We start from the raw sequence: 21,190 nt of genomic DNA, 5'->3' as shown, positions 1-21,190 counted from the left end.
ATACTTATTCAGGCTTGTTACGTCGAAGCCTTAAGAAAATGCGGAGTAACAATGATGCAAAACTTAATGGGTTTGTCTATAGTATATACGTATAATATACATTTTAATATGTTATACACGCAAATACAATGTTATCCACAAGGCACACTGAATATTTTTGTTTTAAACTTAAAAAGCTTATAATGAACAATGTTACAATGTATATTTATTTATCAAATAATAACTTGACTTGCTTCTTCCAAAGCGTCATTATTCGCGCCACGAAGCGTCATAAGAATTAATTTTTAAATTCAGTACTTCCGTTAAAATATTTCTTAGTTCATGTTTAATAAAATTTATAGCTTTTAAATTGAATTATGGTGACGAATATATATAAATAAGTTTACTTTTCAACCTCATAAAGTTTTTAAAAAAATATTTGATATATATATGTATATGTATTTTTATAAATACTACAAATTTTGTAAGGGGCGCTGTTGTCAGCGGAAGCCAGGGAACGGAGAGGCGGTAATTAGATTATCGTGTCCAGATCACGTCGGTGGTCACCACTTTAGCGCCCGCCCTCTAAGCGGGCTCTGTGGTGGTGAAAATAATAGACGTTAGCTCTAGCGATTCTCTGCCACTATATTTATATTAAATATTTAATTTTATACACGTGTGCATAACGTTATTAATGAGCAACACATGTAAATAATTAATTACAAACAATTTGATTAATTTGTAACATTATGACAATTTATGTATGCAAATTTATTTAAAAAAAAAAACATGTAATTAATTTGTTAGTTCCAACAATATTATTTAGAAATAAAACGCAAGACTAGAACCAGACATAAAGTCATATAGAGTTTATGTGTTATACTATAAAAAAAGTTGCATTAAGTAAAGGGGAGGACGAAAAATAATAATAACTTTGATTGTTTTTTCCCACTCGTTTAAATTATGGGCTATAACACAATTATATTAGGAAGGTTGTGATATGATTATGATATATACGATTCAAAAATTACATCACAGTAATAATTAGAACCAAAAAGAGATAAATGAAGAAGACAATTAAAAAGCAGGCACGCTATTAAACATTATTTGACCTAAGGCTCTATGTGAAAAATGGCTGAAATTGGAAGGCGCTCTGTAATGTCTCGACTTTATTATCTCGATAGAAATATATATAATTGAATCATAAACTATGAAAGCGAAATAAAAAAATTAGCTGAACTGCGAGAAGCACAACTTCTTTCTTTAAAAATATACCATAAAAGAAAACTTCGATATTTTGTACCTATTGTAAAAAAATAAAATAAGAGAGCCTCGTAAAACAACTATAGTAACAGAGCTAGAGGGTTGTTTTCCTAAAGATGGATCGACCAGTTTAAGAGTATGACAGGATATTTATTTGCCGCACCGAATATGGTCCAAAATTTGGAATATGGAATATACAGTGGTACCTCGGTTCACGAGCATAACTCGTTCTAGAAATGTCTCGTATATCAAAGAAAAAATTATCATTAAAATTATATAATCAAACGACATTCAAATTAGAAATTACTGAGATTTAAACAGACTAATGCATCGAACTTCAAATTTTCGTACAAAAATTATTAAATCGGTAAAAACACGTTCGCTTTCTGTTGACGTTGTTTAATTGTTTATTAGGAATTATAATTTTTTTTGAGATTCACAGTACGCTGTTTACTATATTCAAATAATTAAACATATTTTTGTAGTTGAAATGTTTCCTCGGAAACGTCTTTCATTTCCGGAACAGTCATAATGGATGATACACTTTTATCCATTTCCGTAATTAAGGAATATTTTTTATGAGTTGAGGCAATTGTTTGATCGTTGTCTGTATTTATAGCGGATCGAGATAATTTGCTTGTTTTCATTAAAATTTCACAACCTTTTGAAAAAAGTATTTTAAATTATCATTTGCATAAGAAATTACGGAAGCTTTGGAAATATTTGCTTGAGTTGAGTTAACTAGTGTTTTAGGAACAATTGCAGTTTGTAAATATTTTAATAAGGAAACATAATCGTTGTTCTAATATTCTATGAGTTAATGCATTTTTCATTTCACAGCTAATGATATTATCATTATTATTTAACTTTTTAAATAAAAAAAATATTACTCATTCCGCCTGTAAACTTGTAAAATCACTCTTACTTAATTCCTTAACTTCAATTTCTAATGATTTTAGAACATCTACCACGTTATCTAAAATTGTAGAATTAATTTTATTACAAAATTTTGTCAAAATAAGATCAAGCAGAGCGTTTCGAATGCACACATTTAATGAATTTAGTCGTGAATTTTGTGCGTTATTAATCATTTTTGCAATAAATTTGCACAATTTGCAAAGTCTATTCATGGTGAATGGCACACCAAACTGAGCACAAATCAGCTGTTAGCTGTCGCTTGAAAAACAAACCTCTAAAAAAACACGCTTTGTAAATGGTGGACGTGATCTAAGACACAACGACCAAGAAGTCCAAAAGTTTTCATATTTAAATTTGAATTTGAAAAAGGATTCTATACATAGATTTTGCATCGATCTCAACAATTATCTTAGCCAGTTCTGATTACACATACATTATTTATGACTCCGCGAGACTAATTATTATTGTAATAGACTCCATTATATGAGCGGTCATGTCTCATAGCCTCAATTTGTCAATTAGCGCTGATTGACAATGCTGTAAATAATATACATATGTGTAAATGTTCTTTTTCTTAATTTAAAATTTAAATTTGCGACCATGCACTAGACGGAACTGGCGTAAAGAAGTAATTCAGCACGAGTCGCACATGGTCGGATATTGAGTGATGTGGTCGCTTAACCTCAATTTAGCTAAAAATAATATTAGGTATCTTAAAAGGTTTGAGAAGATTGTAATATATTTATTTTTATCGTAAAAATACTATTTAAATAATAATATGATTTATTTCGTTAAGTCAGAGATGCACAATCATAGTCACATTTAACCGTTTGTTTAACCCACGTTTATTGTCCTTCAGAGTTTATTATAATAGTTTAGTATCTATCGATAAATTTTGCACATTATTGTCAAGAATACACGTCAGTCTAAATTAAAAATAATTAAAATATACTTCCAAACATTTTCTGTTTTAATATAAATACCTAAAAGAAAATAATAGTTGCTTTTTAACTATAAATTTATACTTCGTTATTTATTATTCATACGTACTTATCCCAAACATTGTTCTTAATTATCTAATGAAAATTTGTTTCCATAAATACATATTTACATATGTATGTAACACACGTGTACACTATATACATAGGTTAATTAAGCCCTGCAGTGTCCAGTGAAACCATTAACTACGACCGTAATCGCTTTGAGCGATATCAATACGCTTTAAGGGTTATCGCGAACTATTTGAATAACGGCTCAATCAAAGCGATCAAACGCAGTTATGTGTGCGTAATAAAGTTAAACAATTAATAAATTAATACTCACTGCTTCATCTGCGACGTTTATACAGTCGGTTAGTGTTAACGAAACTATTCTCGGCGTTAAACAAGCCCAAAGCCCAGCTTCGGTAATCTCATTGCACCCGGCCAACTCTAATTCGAATAGAGCCTGTAAACAGAGAGAGGAATATTCATCAGTTAATTCATCATACATACAAGACATTTTGCATAAATTTGCTTTTAATAATAAAACCGAAACTTATGCTAATTAAAACGAGTCGCTCAAATGAGAGTTCTTAATGTTTTGTGTATATAATCTTGTTTGTTTTTGAAGGTTTTAACATATATAATATTACTAATTATGCTTAGATTTTATAACCAAAGAAATAACACAAAGATAGTGAAGATATAAAATAAAATATAATTAAACTATAATGTAACCAATGGCAAAATTCATTCAAGAATAATACGCCCCTATACATTTACAGACTTTTACTATAACAACACAAACTATAGGAAACATCTAACAGTTTTACAGTATTTATTGAAATTTAATTTAATTTAAATAGTAAATTAAGTGTACAATATACCAAAAAATTTCAACCCTAAAAAGTATAAATTCACACTTTTTAAAAATCGTAGCTTATCAATAAATTATCACAAAATTTCGTGCTATGCATAAAACCATAAACTTAAATTGTAAATTGTGTCAATTCTGTATGTAAAAGGTTTCGAATATGATATGAATTATTATAACTAAAACTCCTCTAAGCTTCTTAGTTTATTGTTAACTTGAAAGACACAACATTCAATAATTATTTATATATGCTAGCTGCGTCTCTAGTGAATGCATAGTTCGAACTACTTTCTGATAATGTTACTACCACATACATATATGTATATCTATTGCGTCCTATGTATGTCACAATCACGCTTGTTTAGTTGCGCATTCTTAAGAAGACGTGCAAGTCAGATGCACTTAAGCGCATCTTCTTAGTTATTACAGTATGTAAAGTTTAGTAATTTGCATAAAACGCGTATAACCTTCATATATAAGAATACAATGACAGTGATATTAAAATATAAAACATTTTCGCACAGTTTTTAACAAAAACATCCAAAACTTTGAGCTGTGGCAAAATATACTTTTCTTTTAAACAAATTTTTATATCGCTGTGTGAAAGTAGGCAGATTTTTATAAATATATAAGACAGCTATTTTTAGTCATAAAAAATTATATCTAATTTATAAATGTAGCCATTACTACACATATACACATAAAAGTCGGTTCTTTTCAGCCTTATGTGTTGAAATTTTTAATATTACTTTAAGCTGTCATTTTCTTATAAAAATAAATTAAAGATACAATTACTCAAGTAGTATAAACTTTTCAGATATTTTACTAATGAAATAAAATGCGCACATTGAATTTGACCACTAAAAAAAATTTCCTTAAGAAATTACTGATATGGGCAGGGATGCCATTATAATTAAATGTGTCAAATGTTGCTCTAAAAATTTCGTTACGGAATTTTTAGATATTAATCATGTCCGAAATTACCGATACAGAAACTAGCACAAAATCTCAAATTGTCGCCTATATCAGTTCAGATATTTTAAAAATTAGAGTAAGTGTTAATTTGCTGAATATGGGTATCTCATATATTGTCTGAGGAAAACCTTGCGCAGCGAATCTCAATATGCCAATAATGGATAATTCTAGAATAGAAAGATTAATTTTTGAGTTAAATTGTTACTGAAAATGAGAAGTGGATTATTTACTTTAACACACGGCGTGAAAGTCAGTGGTTGGATGCCATCAACCCCCAATTATAACCCTGAGAACAGGATTACAACCCAATAAGATAATGTTATGCATTTGATGGGATATGAAGAGCATAATTCATTATATGTTATTGGATTATAGACAGACAGACACGTAGTGTGCTTAGCTAATTAATTTAAAAGCGACAGACCGTAAAAAGACCTTCCTTTATGAATTAAAGAAAGGTAATTTACACCAAACAGTGCTCACCATTATGTATTCAAGAAGACGATATTAAAATTTAATGGATTTTCTTGAGCACTTCTTTCTCACCCATCATATTCTTCAGACTTTGCTCCAAACGATTAACATCTATTTAGATCCCTGAAACATTTTTTAAGTGGAGGAAAATATTTTTCAAAAAAATACGTTATTTTTCGATTGAGATACAAAAAAAATGATTAAACATGTGGAAAAAGATAGAGAGTATATAATTTAGGTAAAGTATTACTCTTTTTCATTTTTAATCTATTAAAAATATATGGGATTACCTGATGTTTTTAAAATTATCTTTATCCATTTTAAGGCAATCAATGTATCCAAGGATTTATCCATACAAACATATTTTTATATACTCCGTGTTAAAATTGTTGCTATGTTACAAAACCAACACTATCCATGGAATTCAATATATCAACAACGACATTTTTGAATCGGTGAAAATAATAATTTAGAGCAGGGATGGGCAACATTTTCAGCTTATTAAGCCATTAGTGTTAGTGTATGTGGGTTTGCATGTATGTATATATTTTAGGATTTATTTATTTATTTAAATTAATTAAGATCAACGGTCAAAAAACAATATATATTATTATTAAAATACACACAAAAATACAATACAAGTAATATAAAAAATATTGCATAGTAAGAAAGAAAGAAAAAAATCATGACACAAAAAAAATGTTACGAACCGGACTAGTTCCTCGTACATAACATTAAACAGATCAATGTAAAATGCCAGTGTATTAAGGAGCCGGATGGCGACAGCCATAAACGATTCGATTAGTGTGGAAGTCCTGCCTCAAACGGTTGTTAAAAGATCGTGATTGCATGATGTTTCGGAAGCTCAAGCTGAACTTGAATGATTTAAGTATTATAAATAATTTATGATGAAGTTGTCGCTTAATTTTATAAAGTAGTGTAGTACAAATGCTTGCAAAATATCAAAAAACACTGCACCACAGTATTTTTTCTCCGATTTCGCGAGTGTTGATTCCTAAAACCGAATTGATGATAGGAATGATTTTTCCATTCATAGCTGCTTTATTTTTAATATTAGCTTTTCTAATATTTTTGAAATTATCAGTAGCAAGCTTAATGGTCTGTTTGATATGACTTCCTCTGGCTTTTTTCTAGGTTTTTGTAGTAGAAATATTTGAGCACCTTCCATTTGGGTTGAAAAGTAGTTAAGCCTAATTGTTTCATTATATAAAATGGTCATAAGTATTATGGCCTTTATTGGTATCTTTTCAGTGCACAATTTTTTATTAATACTATTTTTTTAAATATTTCAGGCGTAAGCCCAATGCATTATAACGGGATAAATCTGTACCAACTGAGTAAGTCAATCATATATAATGAATAACTACAAGTAAAAATTAACCACCAGACTAAAAGTCTGGGAATCGGTGACGTCTGTATTAATAATTATAAATGATTATGTAATATAATTTATTAGCAATAGATGCCACTGCAGCTGGGCTGGTTTTTCTTAATAATAGCGCATTTTTTTGTAAATAAAAATTACCGGGCTCGAGCCCGCAACCTCAGAGATACTATAGTCTATTTATTTTCAAGAGTCAGTGCGCAAGAACATTGTTTAACGCGTAATCATAACATGCTTTTAAATTTCTGCCCTGTGATTGGACGTTCGCCGTAAGATCAATCGTTTCATTGAGAACGACCAATCACAAGGCAGAAATTTAAGAGCACATTTTGATTACGCGTTAAACAATGTTCTTGATCACTGACTCTTGAAAATAAATAGACTATAGTCTGAGATGCTACGCTATTCTGTCCTTGATTAATAGTAAGGTTTCTAATTGGCAAGGCAAGTTAAATAATAAAAAATAATATTTGTTGTGTCAAATTCTATGATTATTTATTTAAATATTATTCTACTAATATGGTAATAGCAAAAAAAACATAAATTATATATTATATATAATGAGAAGAATGAAAAAGAAAGGTGATTATAGCCACGACTGTTATTATTGATGAAACAATGAAGAATATTGAACTAAAGATACTATATTAATCTTAACGAAAACATTAGCAGTAAGGAGACTGATCATAAAACATAATTCTGACGTATCCCGATATATAATAAGCAATAAGGATAAAAACGTTATCCTTTCGCAAACTGCGTACTGAAACCGTAACCCATGTAATCCTCCCAACGTACGGTAACCTTTATATTAAATCTTTATTATTACTTATCTACTTACGGTTCAGATGTATGTTACATATGTGCACAATGTATATCTATAGAACTTGATTTAATAAATAAATTCAGTATCACGACTTAAATTTAATTTTAACTATGCAAATTAAATTTAACCTTTGTACAAATATTTTATCAGTATGTTTGCTTTTGCTTAGTAATAATGTTATACTACCACAATTATATTCAAGGTATAAAATTAATACTCCTACAGAAAGTCTAGAAGAATTTTTCTTTGCTATTATTATTCAATGTCAGTGTTATTTGATTTTAAGCTTTACACAATTCAACAACAAATTTATTTTGAAAAGAAACTGCAAATACACAACATGAAATTCTACAGGGTCTTGGAGTGCAACTGAGAGTACTCTATAATATATATTTATATCAGCGCGAGATTAAAATTAAAATATTTAACATTTTTTACTAAAAACTTTGTTTGTTATTTATATACATATATAGTAAATATTGTCAATTAATCAAAAAAGAAAGAAAGTGAAGAAAAACTACTTAATTTATGTTTCACCTTTTATGCATATAAAATAGGCTAATATATAGGAAGCAAATTGCTTTGTTGCCAATGTTCTTAAAAACGCAGTATTAAATCTCACCAGTCGGCTACTTGCTCGTATGAACACACTCGTTCAATTACATGCGCTACCGAAGTTCCCGTAAACTTTTGCAGTTTACGACCCGTAAAATTCAGTGCCATGTGAAAGGTAAGTTTTATAGGTCTATTGTAGTTAAAAACATTCCAATAGACTTTTTCGTCAATGACGTCACATTTTTACCGATCGTCATAGTCCACATTGATTTTCCGTTCGACGACCCTTTTTTAATCGCGGCAATGAAATGCAGCTCGGTGCCAAATTAAATTTCCGCCGTGCATTTCGATTGAGAAATCCCTTCGAAGAAAGCTACCATCTCTGCCAAGTGTCTCGAATTTTTCCGAAGCACATTTCCCAACAGACACTGAGATTTCTCCTCTCAACTTTCAACTCTGTGGCGGTCGCACCTCATTATTGCTCGTAAAAAAGCAGTCGAGTGGTTCCTTCTGTGGATCGCGTGCTGAGTCGCACACTAATAACAAGTGGACCTTACAGTGCTAGTGGTCAAGTGCTTCTTTGAGCTGTCGCTCTGATTGCTCATTGTTAGTCACGCGTCCACAGTAATCCATTGGACCATGTGCTCTTATTGCGTACATAAAATAAATTATGAAGCGACAGATAGTCTACTGAATGATATGAAATTTACTTGAAGGCTTCATGGTTAAAATTGCTTTGGATTTTAATTTTCTTGCTGTTCTAAAAAATAATTTTATTTTCTCTGGTCCTCAGGTTTAATCAGATATCGTTAATAATTTATATTTAAATATAATTTCTCTTCTTCCAGATTTAGGTCTAGTTCTTTGCTTATTTCGACTGGTACGCTAATAATTGAAATTTTATTGTAAGCACTATCAATAATTTTATGTCATACTTTTACATAATTGCGTAAACGTTTGTCTAAATGTGGTCCGTATGTAATATTTGTTAAATGTATATATTACACATTGAATTCAGAGAAAAAAATACTATTTTTATGTTTTTATTACAATAACATGTCAGACGACGACCCGTGTCATGATAAAAGCTACACGAACTTTTGGCCCTAACTGTACTTGGGCTTCCGACCCGGGTACCCAAGTACCCGTACATTTTTTAAAAAACCGAATACCCTGTTATTTTTAATAATTTCAATATAATATATGAGATTTCTTCATATGAAATATATATCTCACTCAATTTTCAAAATTCAAAATTTTTCATCTATTCTTTTGTTTCGCCAAACCTATTTACAGATTAAGTGGGTAGTGAGAGTGGTATATCAAAAAGGGACAGGAAAACCATATTTAACAGTCCGAAAGTATTGCTTCACAGTGTAAGTTTTATGACACTTTCTCTTTATTATAAAAACTCATTTTTATGTGATGATTTTTGGTTTTGTAACGAATTAACTCTTTTTTAGTTTAAAGTATTTGGTATGAAGAAATTAGCTTTTTTATACGAATGTTTTGAAACACGAGTATGGTTCTGAACCAAAATATGCTCATAAACCAAAGTAACTCTGTACTACTAAATTCACAAATATATACCTTTTTACACGTATGTAAATAAACACATAATATTGTCAGTTTTATGAAAACTAGAACAACAGTATAAAAAATCATGTTTATTGCATTGAAACATTTTAAAAAAGGAGGACATTAATAAAAAAATACGTTTGAAAACAATGCAATAATCGTTATTTTTAGATCGGTCTTTAAAATGTATGTTGGGTTTATTCGGTAAAGGTTAGATAATGAAATAATGTTATTTAATGCTGCCTACTGATTGTGATTTCTAAACATATTATAGTATGTAAATGATATTTTATTAAAATATAATTTATTTTCAAATACCGTTCCGCTTAAAACCAAATCACTATGACAAAAAAAATCACTTTTTAAACTATAAAATCTATTAGAATGGTTCGAATATATGGACCCTAATATTTTTATATTTTTATCCTATCTGAGATATCGTAATTAGTGATTATTATATATATTTTTAAATAGGTTGACCATAGTATATATTAGATTTTTATAGATTTTAATAATTTGATGGATTAAAAATTAAAATAAAATCGAGTTAGGTCGTGCATAATAAGATATTTTAATAGTTTATAATTTACAAAATAGATTTCAGTCTAGCCCCTCAATGTTTACTTAGTGGTTATTGATTGTATTAGCCCGGTTGTATTGCATTGAGTTAACATCTGTCAATTTGCAACGAATGATTAACAATAAATAAATAAATTGAGAATTTAACTTGAGGCATCATACAGTAACAGCCACAAGAAGTATCAAAGTAGGATTTAGATAATTATATACATTACGTTTATAAAATTTAAAAAAAAATAACAAACATTGTTGAGACTGGTCCATAAAAAACTTTTTTGATACTTTAATTAAGTATAACACCTGAATACAATTCGTAAATTTTCCAATTTAAAGAATCTTTACTTTATCCAACATAACTTTTAAAATATTTATAGAAATAATAATAATTAGTGATATATTAGCTTATAAAAATATAGATTTTTTATTAACAACAAATTATTTATTGTTTTCGTATTTTCTGTGCAGTATAATACTAACAACATATTTACGAGTCCTCATTGTACAAAAGTTACAGTTAAAAGTACTGCTAGTTAGAGTTGATTCAATAAATTGAATATGGGTGCCATTAACCTTGACAATCAACATCTATTGGTTGTTAATGAAGTACATTTGAATACATTGTTCAAACTAATCCACGTACAACTATTTGGTCACTCGCAATAGAAGTCTCTACAACAAAAGTTTATATACCATCGGTAATGAATTCCGTTCCAATTGAACGAGGCAATAACTGCACAGTTTGAAGTTCTCAATTTTCAACTCAATATTAAAAAGTTAGATTATATTTCTATTAATAGAATTAATACATCCATTTCATGTATAATAAACTAATGTAACTCTATTTTATTAATTAAACATATTTTCATTAAACGCTAAAATCGAACCATTTATTATCCTAAAACCGTATTACGACTCTTAATTAAATGATAAACAAATATATGTATCTTTCTTAGCTATTAAAAAAACATTTTAAACAAAAAAAACATTATTAAGTTAGAATAATGTATCCACAAAGCACTGATTATATAGAAAAGCCTACGTTTTTTTAGCAAACGTATTATTTTAAGCACATCCACGCTCGCATCGAGTGTTCAAATATTCATTCTGTTTTGGTTTCGTTTATCTGGTTGGTTAAACTCTTTTAGAGTCGTATCCAAAGCTTATTCCACCGCCGGGCAATGAACGTATGAAAATAATAAAATTTGTTTGCGAACGCCCTGTGTTCGGCGTAGCTCTCATATGCTTGTTTGCTCTCGCATAAATGAATTCATACGAACGTTTGACGAAAAATAACGCTGTTTTTTCACATTACTCGAAGAGAGAATCTCTTTGCGATGTGATACGTGCCATTTTTTTCTTTAGACCACACTTTAAACATGTTCTATCCGTCCGTTATCATGACATGTGCCACTTTGCGAAATATGTCAATGAAAAAAAAAACATCAACATCTTTTAATTACTCTGAAGCATAACACTGTTACGTGATTTGTTTGCGGCTATGTTAATGTTTTACTCGAGGGACATAATGTCTTGATTAATTATTATAAAGCAGTATTAAATAACTTTATGGAGGAACATCAAAGCAGGAATAGCATTTAATGTATTCTAGCAATGTGCATAGGATACGAGATATATTATAATAATATGCTTTAACCACCACAGATTTACACTGTTGGGAAACTTTATCTTTGATGTGGTAAAGTTTCATAAGTAGCGGTGATTTATGTTATCTATTTTAAATTAGTATATTCAATTATTTGAGATGACATTTATTTATCTCCTGCTGAAAATGTATTTATTCATAATCAATTAAATTGACAATATTAGATAAATATTTATATAATTAAAAATATTATATACTAATAAACCTCTTTAGCTTTTGCTCGAATATGGCTAAAAACCGTTTTAAAATTGGCTTAATTACACGTATAAATATTAATGGTGTATTTTCATAAAAATTTTCTGTTATCGAAAATGAGTTACAAATCAAAAAGTTTCACGTGCTTTTCAAAAATGCCCGAAGCGAGATGTACTCGTAAAACAAGAAATCAAGAGCATGTAAATCCTTTACCATTTAATGAAGAATGTGTTTAACAAAATAGATAATTTATTCTTGGCATAAATGTGTTTTGAAGATTCTGTAGGTACACGCATATATTTTCAATTAATTAAATATAATATTTGAGGTTACGTCACGTATTATATATTATAGCTATTTATGAAAGCGCAGTACCTTCTTGAAAAAAAATTTTAGCGAAACCAAATGGTTTCTTTAATTTATTTTTAGTAATTATATATTTTAAATAGTATGATATCCAGAAATTTCATTTTCGGTAATAAAAACAGCTGTTAAGCTACCGACTTTTACTTTTACTAAATAAAACTTAAAACTTAAATATTTTTAAATATTATATTTTTATTCTTTATGTATTCCCTTTTAACAAAGAGAGAAGCGGCAGCTTCTGCAATCTTAGCTTGTCTGAAGTTGAGCTAATCTCGTTTTGGTTGCAAACTAAGTTAGAGGACTTGTCAGAGAAAATCTCTGGGAGGATATTCTCAGACGAACTGTCTGAGGTAAAGTTTCAGTATTTATATTCACGGCAGAGTAGTGGTTTAATTGAAGAACCCGATAATTCTATGTATTATAAATCAGTGTGAAAAGGTGTTGCCTAATTTTACAAAAATGTCTGAGCTAGTGTTCATCCTTAACCGTCGAGCGGTATCGCCGTACATGTACGGCGGTCGATCTTTCGTTGAACATTACAAAAAATATTCTATATTAATTTCATAAAAAATATTTAGAGCCTGAGTTGATCTTAAAAAATATTAAACATGTAAAATTAATTAACGTATTTTAATAATAGAAACGTGTAAAAATAAATTAATATAATAAAACATACTAATACAAAAAAGTAGTAAAATATTGAGAATCACTGATTTTTTGTAATATACTATAAATGCAATATATAATAATAATAATACATAAATAACAACAGTAATAATTATAGAAAATATTTAAAATCAATTCACTTCTAGGTGTATGCTAACCAATTAACAAATGTGTATAAATTAACTTACTACTCAAAGGGTTAATCCACCCCCATTCTTAGACTAACTAGGGCGAACAGGAACGCTTACTTTATATCAAAAGTTAGCGGTCTATAGCAAATTGTGATGAAGAAATCCGGGTTTGTTTATACGCAGTATAAACCATATTTAGTGATACGCCTTACTTTAAAAACAATACCACAATAATTTCTTTTGTTTTCTTTTATGAAATTTGTCCTGATATGGTTGGATGTTTATTCTTATAATATGAAGCAATTTTTAGTTAAGTACAATTTGTAAAATTATTGTTGTATATACGTTAAGTCCTTGTAGCTTTGTAACTTTGTCTGCATCTGTAAAACCCAGTCATTCCGGACGTCGTAGCTGGACTAGGGATATAAAAAAAAAATCAGCTGTGCTCTCGGTCTTCTCTGGTTCTGTCGATAAACGGCGTAGCTCCACTTGGTCCTAGTTCAAATTAACTCATTTGTGTCCCGAGGCGGACATATGAGAGGTTTTTGATCGGGTGTTGTTCAGTATAGACGCAATTTAAGCGTTTTTATACGCTTTGTTTGTCTGGGGGAGGTCTCTTGCTCGCTCACTTTGGTCGCAACGGGTAACCGTTAGAGATTCAGCAACGCTGCATTTTTATTGCGTTTGTACAGCCACCAAACGATTACTGAGGCGATGCTTTTGGCTGATCCCTCTATTGTTACGCACGATATTCACTTATGCCGGTTTATGCCGCTTTTAACGCGTTTTTTTCTCACGGATAATTTTAATAAAAACTCTGTATTACAAAAATATTTTAATATACATTGATCAAGCCTGAATTTTGGTTTTAACGTTATGATTGCCACATAGTTTAAGCACTGTAGATACACACAATAAAACAATAGAGTAAAATTGTAGTTTTTTTTTTGAACAACCTATATTAAAATTTTTTTTTTTAGATATATTATATGCCCGATTGCATTTTATAGTGCGAATTTATTACTCGAATAAAAATAATAAATTTACGAGATAAAAATGATAAGACTTAATGAAAATAATCGCGGTATTAAGTTCGTGACATTTACAAATTTTCCTCAAGTTATTTTTTAGTGAAAGTCATTAATCTTGAAAATATAAATAGCGATTTGTGTCTGAAGGATGATATTCAAGGTATTTTTAATAATATTAAATTTAAACGTTTATTTAAGTGATAAATTATTTTTGTATAAATTTGAAGGTTGCTTGAACATAATATAATACATGACATTAAATCCATTTTAATTTATGATATTATGAATACATTTGAAATGATTAGATATGCTAGGATATTAAAAAAATAATTAAATTGATAATTTATGGATTTTAAATATATGTATATATATCAAATTAATTCTGTCTAAGCCATAGTAAATTTAGAGCAGTCGGCTAATAAAAAAAACGTAAAAAATATTTCCACAGTTAGACGAATTTTCTATTTAAATATTGATATATTATATATGTATATATATAGTATATACGATATATAAAAATAACATTTATTTTTAAATAAAATTTAAGTATATTTGTCTTTAATTAAAACTATGTATAATATAATTTATATTACATTTACTTCCTATGTCATAAAAACACTTCATCCGAGCGGTCAAAGATCTAGCCAAAATTATGTCACTGTGACAGTTTCACTAAAACGCTTCTTCTTCTAAATATCTAAAATAGAATAAAAATTACCATTCATTAAAATCAGTAGAGGAAAACTTTCCTTTAAAAATACGCCGTTAGCAACTACGAAAAAATAATTAGAAGCACGCGTTTTAGTTTATTTCCAATTGAAGTTGGGGCTAGTTGATAATAAAAAAGTAATCAAATCACTATCATACCTCGTTATTAAAATATTTAATTAATGCAAAACTAAAGTCATTGCTCCCATTGAAAACAATAGTAACTCCCCGTTGTGATTATACCGCAAACAAACATAAATTCAATAAACCATTATTGTTATTTCAATATTTGCACAGTTGAATTATTATATTTTAAATCATAAATAATTGTAAATCTAACACTTCTAACACCACTCAAATGACGTAGCTTAAAAATATGTACTTATTTATACATAGGTATGGTTAGTCGGTATTAGACATGGTCTCTGAATGTCACATTACCATCCTGACATACTTGACTTGTTTCACTGACGTTCGAAGCAGTATTTAAACGTTTATTTTGACTTGTAAGTGTATATTACGTATAGAAATAGATACACTTTCTAAATTCTGAGATCTATTATTGGATTTAATTTCTAGAGCTTCAATATTAAGCAATGCAATATTAAGTTATGTATTTGGAATATAGAACTAATATAATAAATAAAAGTATTTTTTCAGTTTGTGTTGCCCTGTCGCTTATAATCCGAATTCATGTATCTTGTAAGTCAATTAATCTTTCGTTCTATCTATATATTTTGGCACTTAAGCTTGTTTTACAGAATGTTCGATGCTTAGAAATTAGAGTTAATATCTTCTCACTTGATTTAATATGAGAAAGTGTTAAAATTTATAATGTGTAATAAAATAAATGCGAAACTATCGGTCATGTTGTAGTAAATATAAGTAACACGTGTCCGTGACTCAAAATAATAAAAATAAGCTATAAATACACAGTCTATCCAACTTATGAGCGAAAACATCTAAACGTGTTAATTGTATGTTATAAATACCCAGTCGATAGTTCTTTTAGGTGTTATAATTTTTTTATAATAAATTAGAATTATTTTAATTATCCTCATTAGAGATATTTTCCTATCTTTGATCTAAAATAGAAATTTCTATTCTTGAGCATCTGATGGACGCAATGAAAAAGGATAACTTTACAGAGTTATATCCATACTGCAGTCCAGTGCCAAAATCTTTTTAGTTTTCATTATAAATTCTACTTCTACTGCTTGTTCTAGATCTTAGACTAGATATAAAGAGCCAATTGTCTTTTTTTGTTAAATAAATCTGTTAATTTCCGAGTTTTCGAGTGAGTAATAAAATATATTAAATACACGTGGGGTACTATCTATTATAGTTTAATTTATACTCAAATACATATTTAATTATATATAAATTTATTTAAAGGCAAGTTTCAATGTTTAGTAAATTTGTAATATGAAAAATTACCTACACGGATTTGGAACTATGTATTTATAAACAAAAATGGGATTTTATTGTATTTTTTTATATAAGCAGTCAAAGTTTTACAATAAGTTCAGTTCTAATATTTTTATCGTGTAGTAAATTGATTCTTAGTTTTTATTGAAAAACTGATACATATTTTTCTCCTTTTTCTATTCAAATATGATTTTTATATTTAGTAGATATTTTATTAGAATGGTAGAATACAGAATTATTTGTTATAGAGTAACTAAAGCATAGTTAAATCAAACCTAATCAAACCATTCAATATACTAATTATATGAATACATACAAGAATTACATTAATATTGTTAAAACCGTCAGCTTTATAGATAGATTTCTACTGAAATAACGAAATAAATTTATGTACACAATTTTGCTTAGAATCACAAGATGAAATCAAGAAGTAAATATTTACACATCCTGCTTACATAAAGTCGCTTTAGTTCTAACCCCGTTTTATTATTTTTATTTTCACGTACATATTCCGTGTGTTCTAATAAAACTTTTCTTGTATGCAAAATATTTTTTTTAACAACCCAAATTCACTTTTAAGTAAAAATAACTTAAAATCTGAATGTGAAATGAAGCAAAGCTTCAAATCTATATTTTGATTTTAAGTGTAAATTTGTGTTTCAAAACTAACGTCAGAGTTAGAACGAAAATGCAATGTTTTTTTTTTTTTATTATTTGTATAAAAGAGGGCCAATAAATTTTTAATTATAATTTAAAATACCTAAAACATGTTTAAAAGATCGAAGATCAAAGTACCGAAGACAAAAAACTCATTTGCACAACTTTTATTTGAGTAAATATCACAAAAGTAAAACTAGTAATTCAAATTCATCACCAATTTGTGTTTTTGGCAATGATATTAAGAAATGAGGTTGCGAATTTAAGATGCGAAGTTCATAAAAAAATCTTTAATTATGGAAAATATATAAAAAAAAAAATTCAGACATAAATAAATTTTATACTACGCGGCCAAATAAATATTGATAATTTATTAATATATAGCGAGTTATATTATTACTTTTTAATTGCCCTCTACACTAGACTTATTGATAGCATGTGTGGTCAATTTATATGTAAAGGATAGTTACTTATATAAAAATTGTGCGAAAAGAGAAACTACTGTTGAAATCCATCACTTACGTGTTTCTGTTTTATAATAGGTAATTGTGACATTTATGCTAAAAGAAGAGTATATTAAAAAATAAAATGCGTTTAACAGAAACGGCGCGCGTTGGGTGCCGAAAACGTAAGCAGACGCGAGATATCTAAGACGTTGGAATCGAGAAACTCGTATGTGTATTCTGATCTATGATAACTATATTTTCTGGATAATAAGCATATGAATATTGAGGTATATATATCGTACATACGAGTATGAGAGGTTTAGTTGCAAAAACGTCTTTCTAGAGAGTATGAGAATAAGTTCATTCAATTTTTTTTTTTAAATGTGTATTGGAGAAAGACAGTTTTGTTTCTAAGCTTCTCATCTATGAGGTAATTTAGTATGTATCATGAATATATACCTGTAAGTGATCTAGGAGCGCCTCCAAGCCACGATCGGTGAGGGTAGAACATCGTAGACTAAGCGAATGCACATGAGCAGCCGCCAATGGAAAGCTGGAGGGCAGTTCTAGGGCATCTTCGTCGGTCGCGCCCAGAAGACTAAGAGCTCGAAAACCCCTTCTGAGGAGAGACGCGTATAGCCTCGCTCGACACCCAGGAGGCGAAGCCCTGAGTTCTCTGCATCTGAGCACGGGTACAAGCCCTGTCCACCACCGAGGCCTATACAGGACGTCTCTCCACCGGGTGCACACCTGAGCCAGGGTCCTGCGCTCGTAGGGGCAGAAGTAGAGGAAGAACCGACAGAGGAACCGCTCGTCGGCCATCAGCTGCTCCCAGGTGAGATAGGGACAGGGGGGTGGAGGCCTAGGGCGGCGGGCTGCGGGGGCTGGAGTGGCCCTTCTGGGGGGCTGGCGAGCAGGCTTGTCGGGGGCTGCGAGAGCTGCGGAGCCCCCACAGAAGGCGCTGGTGACCCGTTCCATGACGCTGGCGCGGGTGCCCCCCGGGGAGTGATGCTTGCCCCGCAGCCCTAGCCCGTTGATCCTCTTCGACAACTCGGCCGAGGCGCGCTCCACCACCCCCTGCGCTGACATCGACGACATCTTTACCTTTACCTTCTTTATTGTGTTAATTTTCGGTCACCCCAGATGGGGCGCCACACACACGGCGAAACGAAATCGACGGCGGTCCCGGGACCGAATATCAACCGCAATGTTTCTTACGCATCGTCCACCTATCTGGTCACCATTTCAACGCACAACCACGGAAAACTATTCATTTTCAAATTTCGAAACCGCGCCATCGGAGGTGCGAGCGATAAACAAACTCCGGCAGATTTTACATTTTCACCGACGCGATTTTACGAAGCGCTCAGAATTAAGGGTAGTTTAATTCTTCGGCTGCAGAAAAAGTCTGACTAAAGGACTGAAAAATGTCGGGCGAAGTCTTTGCCAATGTTTCAGACCGGAATCTAAACGGACTCGGTAGCTCGCTGGCCGCTGGTGTACTGACTTCGCAGTGTTTTGCTTTCAGACTGCTAATGCGGCACGCTAGCGCACCCCACACACTCCCATCGCACAATAATATTCAAAAGTTTGTAAATATTTATCAAATCTATAACGCTGCTTTATTACTTTTTAGATATAGTTACGAGATCTGAGAGCTAAAATATGGTCCCATGAAAAAATATTGAGGCTAAACCTTTAGTTGTTGAGGTTTATGGTAATGCTATTGCAATATCGACGTATTACAATGGCTAATAAACCAAAATTAAGTTTATGTTTTAGTAATCCATTTGTATTCATAGAATTTAATAGAAAGTGTTTATATTGACTTTTACATTGATGAATATTTTAAAAGCATCTGTTGTATGCATTTAGAAATATATATTATACTATTGCTATTTATATAATTAATAAATAATGCAACAGAACATCACTTAAAAAAATATGTCAATAAAATGTTTCGTGATTTTTTTATTGGGACAGAGAAACACATGATTTTAATTGATGATATAATAAATTGTAAAAAAAGTTCACAAATAATAAGCATACATGTCTTTTTAATATTAGTTTATGGCATAATTATTTTTTTTAAGCAGTTATTCTCTAATATATATTGAAAAATCCTGTTTAACATATTCCATCAGTCCAAAATAAAAAATAAATTTAAGTATCAAGTCAAACGTTTTAAAATGTTACACTTTCTATTATACAGTTACATAGGAGTAACACAAATGAGTTGAAGAATATTTTACTATTCTGCAGTTAAAATTTTCTTGCAAGCGTCTGTGGGTTACTTTGTGTATAGATTCAAGTGGACGCCGACGCATGCGCGTCTCGCGACGACAGTCATCCCCAATGTACCGGCGTCGATAGGGGTGTAACGTACACCCCTAATATGTTAAGGTTATAAACCAACCCTTCGAATGTACACCCCAACCGAAAATTCCTGCATCTTATCAATAACCTGTCGTACCATTTTTTTGCTTATAACAAATTATTGATTTTATATAAAATGTATATTGCGTTAGGCGAAACGAAGTTTTCAAGAAAATATTATATAATATGTATATAAATTATTATTATTTTAATATCGAATATGAATTCAATATTAAAATAATGTAACAAATAAACGAATTCAATACTTTTATGTGTATCTTTTGTTTATTGTTATTATAGCAAGGGGTCTAAATTATTCGTAGATAGGCTATGACAATAAACATATTTTATTAGGGTTGAAATAATAAACTGTTTTTAATTAACAGTTATATAATATCAAAACAATGTACATACTATACAAAATAAAAAATATATATAATTAACTCACCGGTTCTACTTTCGTTTTCTTTTACCATTGATTATCAAATCCACTATGTGATGAAAAATACTATATTTTAATTAAACAATAATAAATAAAAAGCTAATTATATTTTTTAAATTGTTTGAATTCACTAGCTGTTTTATTTTTTTATATAAAAATCTTACATTAATTTTATACAATTTTTGAGTAGCACGCAAGAAAATTTGTCGATTTACTTCCTAATATCACAGCTCATTTATTTATTTATCCTAAAATGCTATCTAGCGATATATATTCTTTCGCCCCCGTAAAGTTTGCTCTATTTCAATTACATACTTATCTCGCTGTTGAACATTTCATATTACATAGGTTACCACCTTCCTCGACATTCATTTATGAGATTATTAAAAGAGGTATTGGCCTAAAATTATAATTAATTCTTATTATTTAAAAAATAGTTTCATCGCTATGGTTATAAGGGAAAAATTATACATATTTAAGATAATCTATATGGGCCAAAGTAGCTAAGCTACTTATTATAAATTATTTTTTTAATTTATCAATATGATATTCTTCCGTGAGATTAAGAAAATCAAGTACAATGGAACTCTCAGATGATATATAAATTATAAAAGCCCTAGCGTCCACATAGAATTCCAGGTATTTGAGTTAATAGTCACCGATTTATACCGTTTA

At 29.9% G+C, this 21,190-nt stretch overlaps 1 protein-coding gene and 1 long non-coding RNA gene across 2 annotated transcripts in view; one reads left to right on the top strand and one right to left on the bottom strand.

The window, feature by feature from the left end:
* LOC148238872 (uncharacterized) overlaps window positions 1-19,853 on the bottom strand; it is an 82,048-nt gene extending 62,195 nt beyond the window's left edge. Inside the window, exons 1-2 of the mRNA XM_088190553.1 lie at window positions 18,157-19,853; window positions 3,484-3,606 (exon numbers count right to left, since the gene is read on the bottom strand). Coding sequence (XP_088046679.1) covers window positions 3,484-3,606; window positions 18,157-18,795 — 762 coding nt within the window. The 5' untranslated portion in view covers window positions 18,796-19,853. The remainder of the gene's footprint in view (window positions 1-3,483; window positions 3,607-18,156) is intronic.
* On the top strand, window positions 15,582-17,933 carry LOC148238873 (uncharacterized). The gene is made up of 2 exons (XR_015810494.1): window positions 15,582-15,672; window positions 17,853-17,933. It is a non-coding gene; the product is annotated as an uncharacterized LOC148238873 (long non-coding RNA).
* Window positions 19,854-21,190: the final 1,337 nt, after the last annotated feature.

Source organism: Plectrocnemia conspersa, unplaced genomic scaffold (genome assembly GCF_051122295.1).
Source record: "Plectrocnemia conspersa isolate PC_06_02 unplaced genomic scaffold, ASM5112229v1 ptg000001l, whole genome shotgun sequence".
NCBI classification, from domain to species: Eukaryota; Metazoa; Arthropoda; class Insecta; order Trichoptera; family Polycentropodidae; genus Plectrocnemia; species Plectrocnemia conspersa.
Note: the sequence above shows the minus strand (reverse complement) of the source record. Positions and strands in the feature narration are given on the sequence as shown.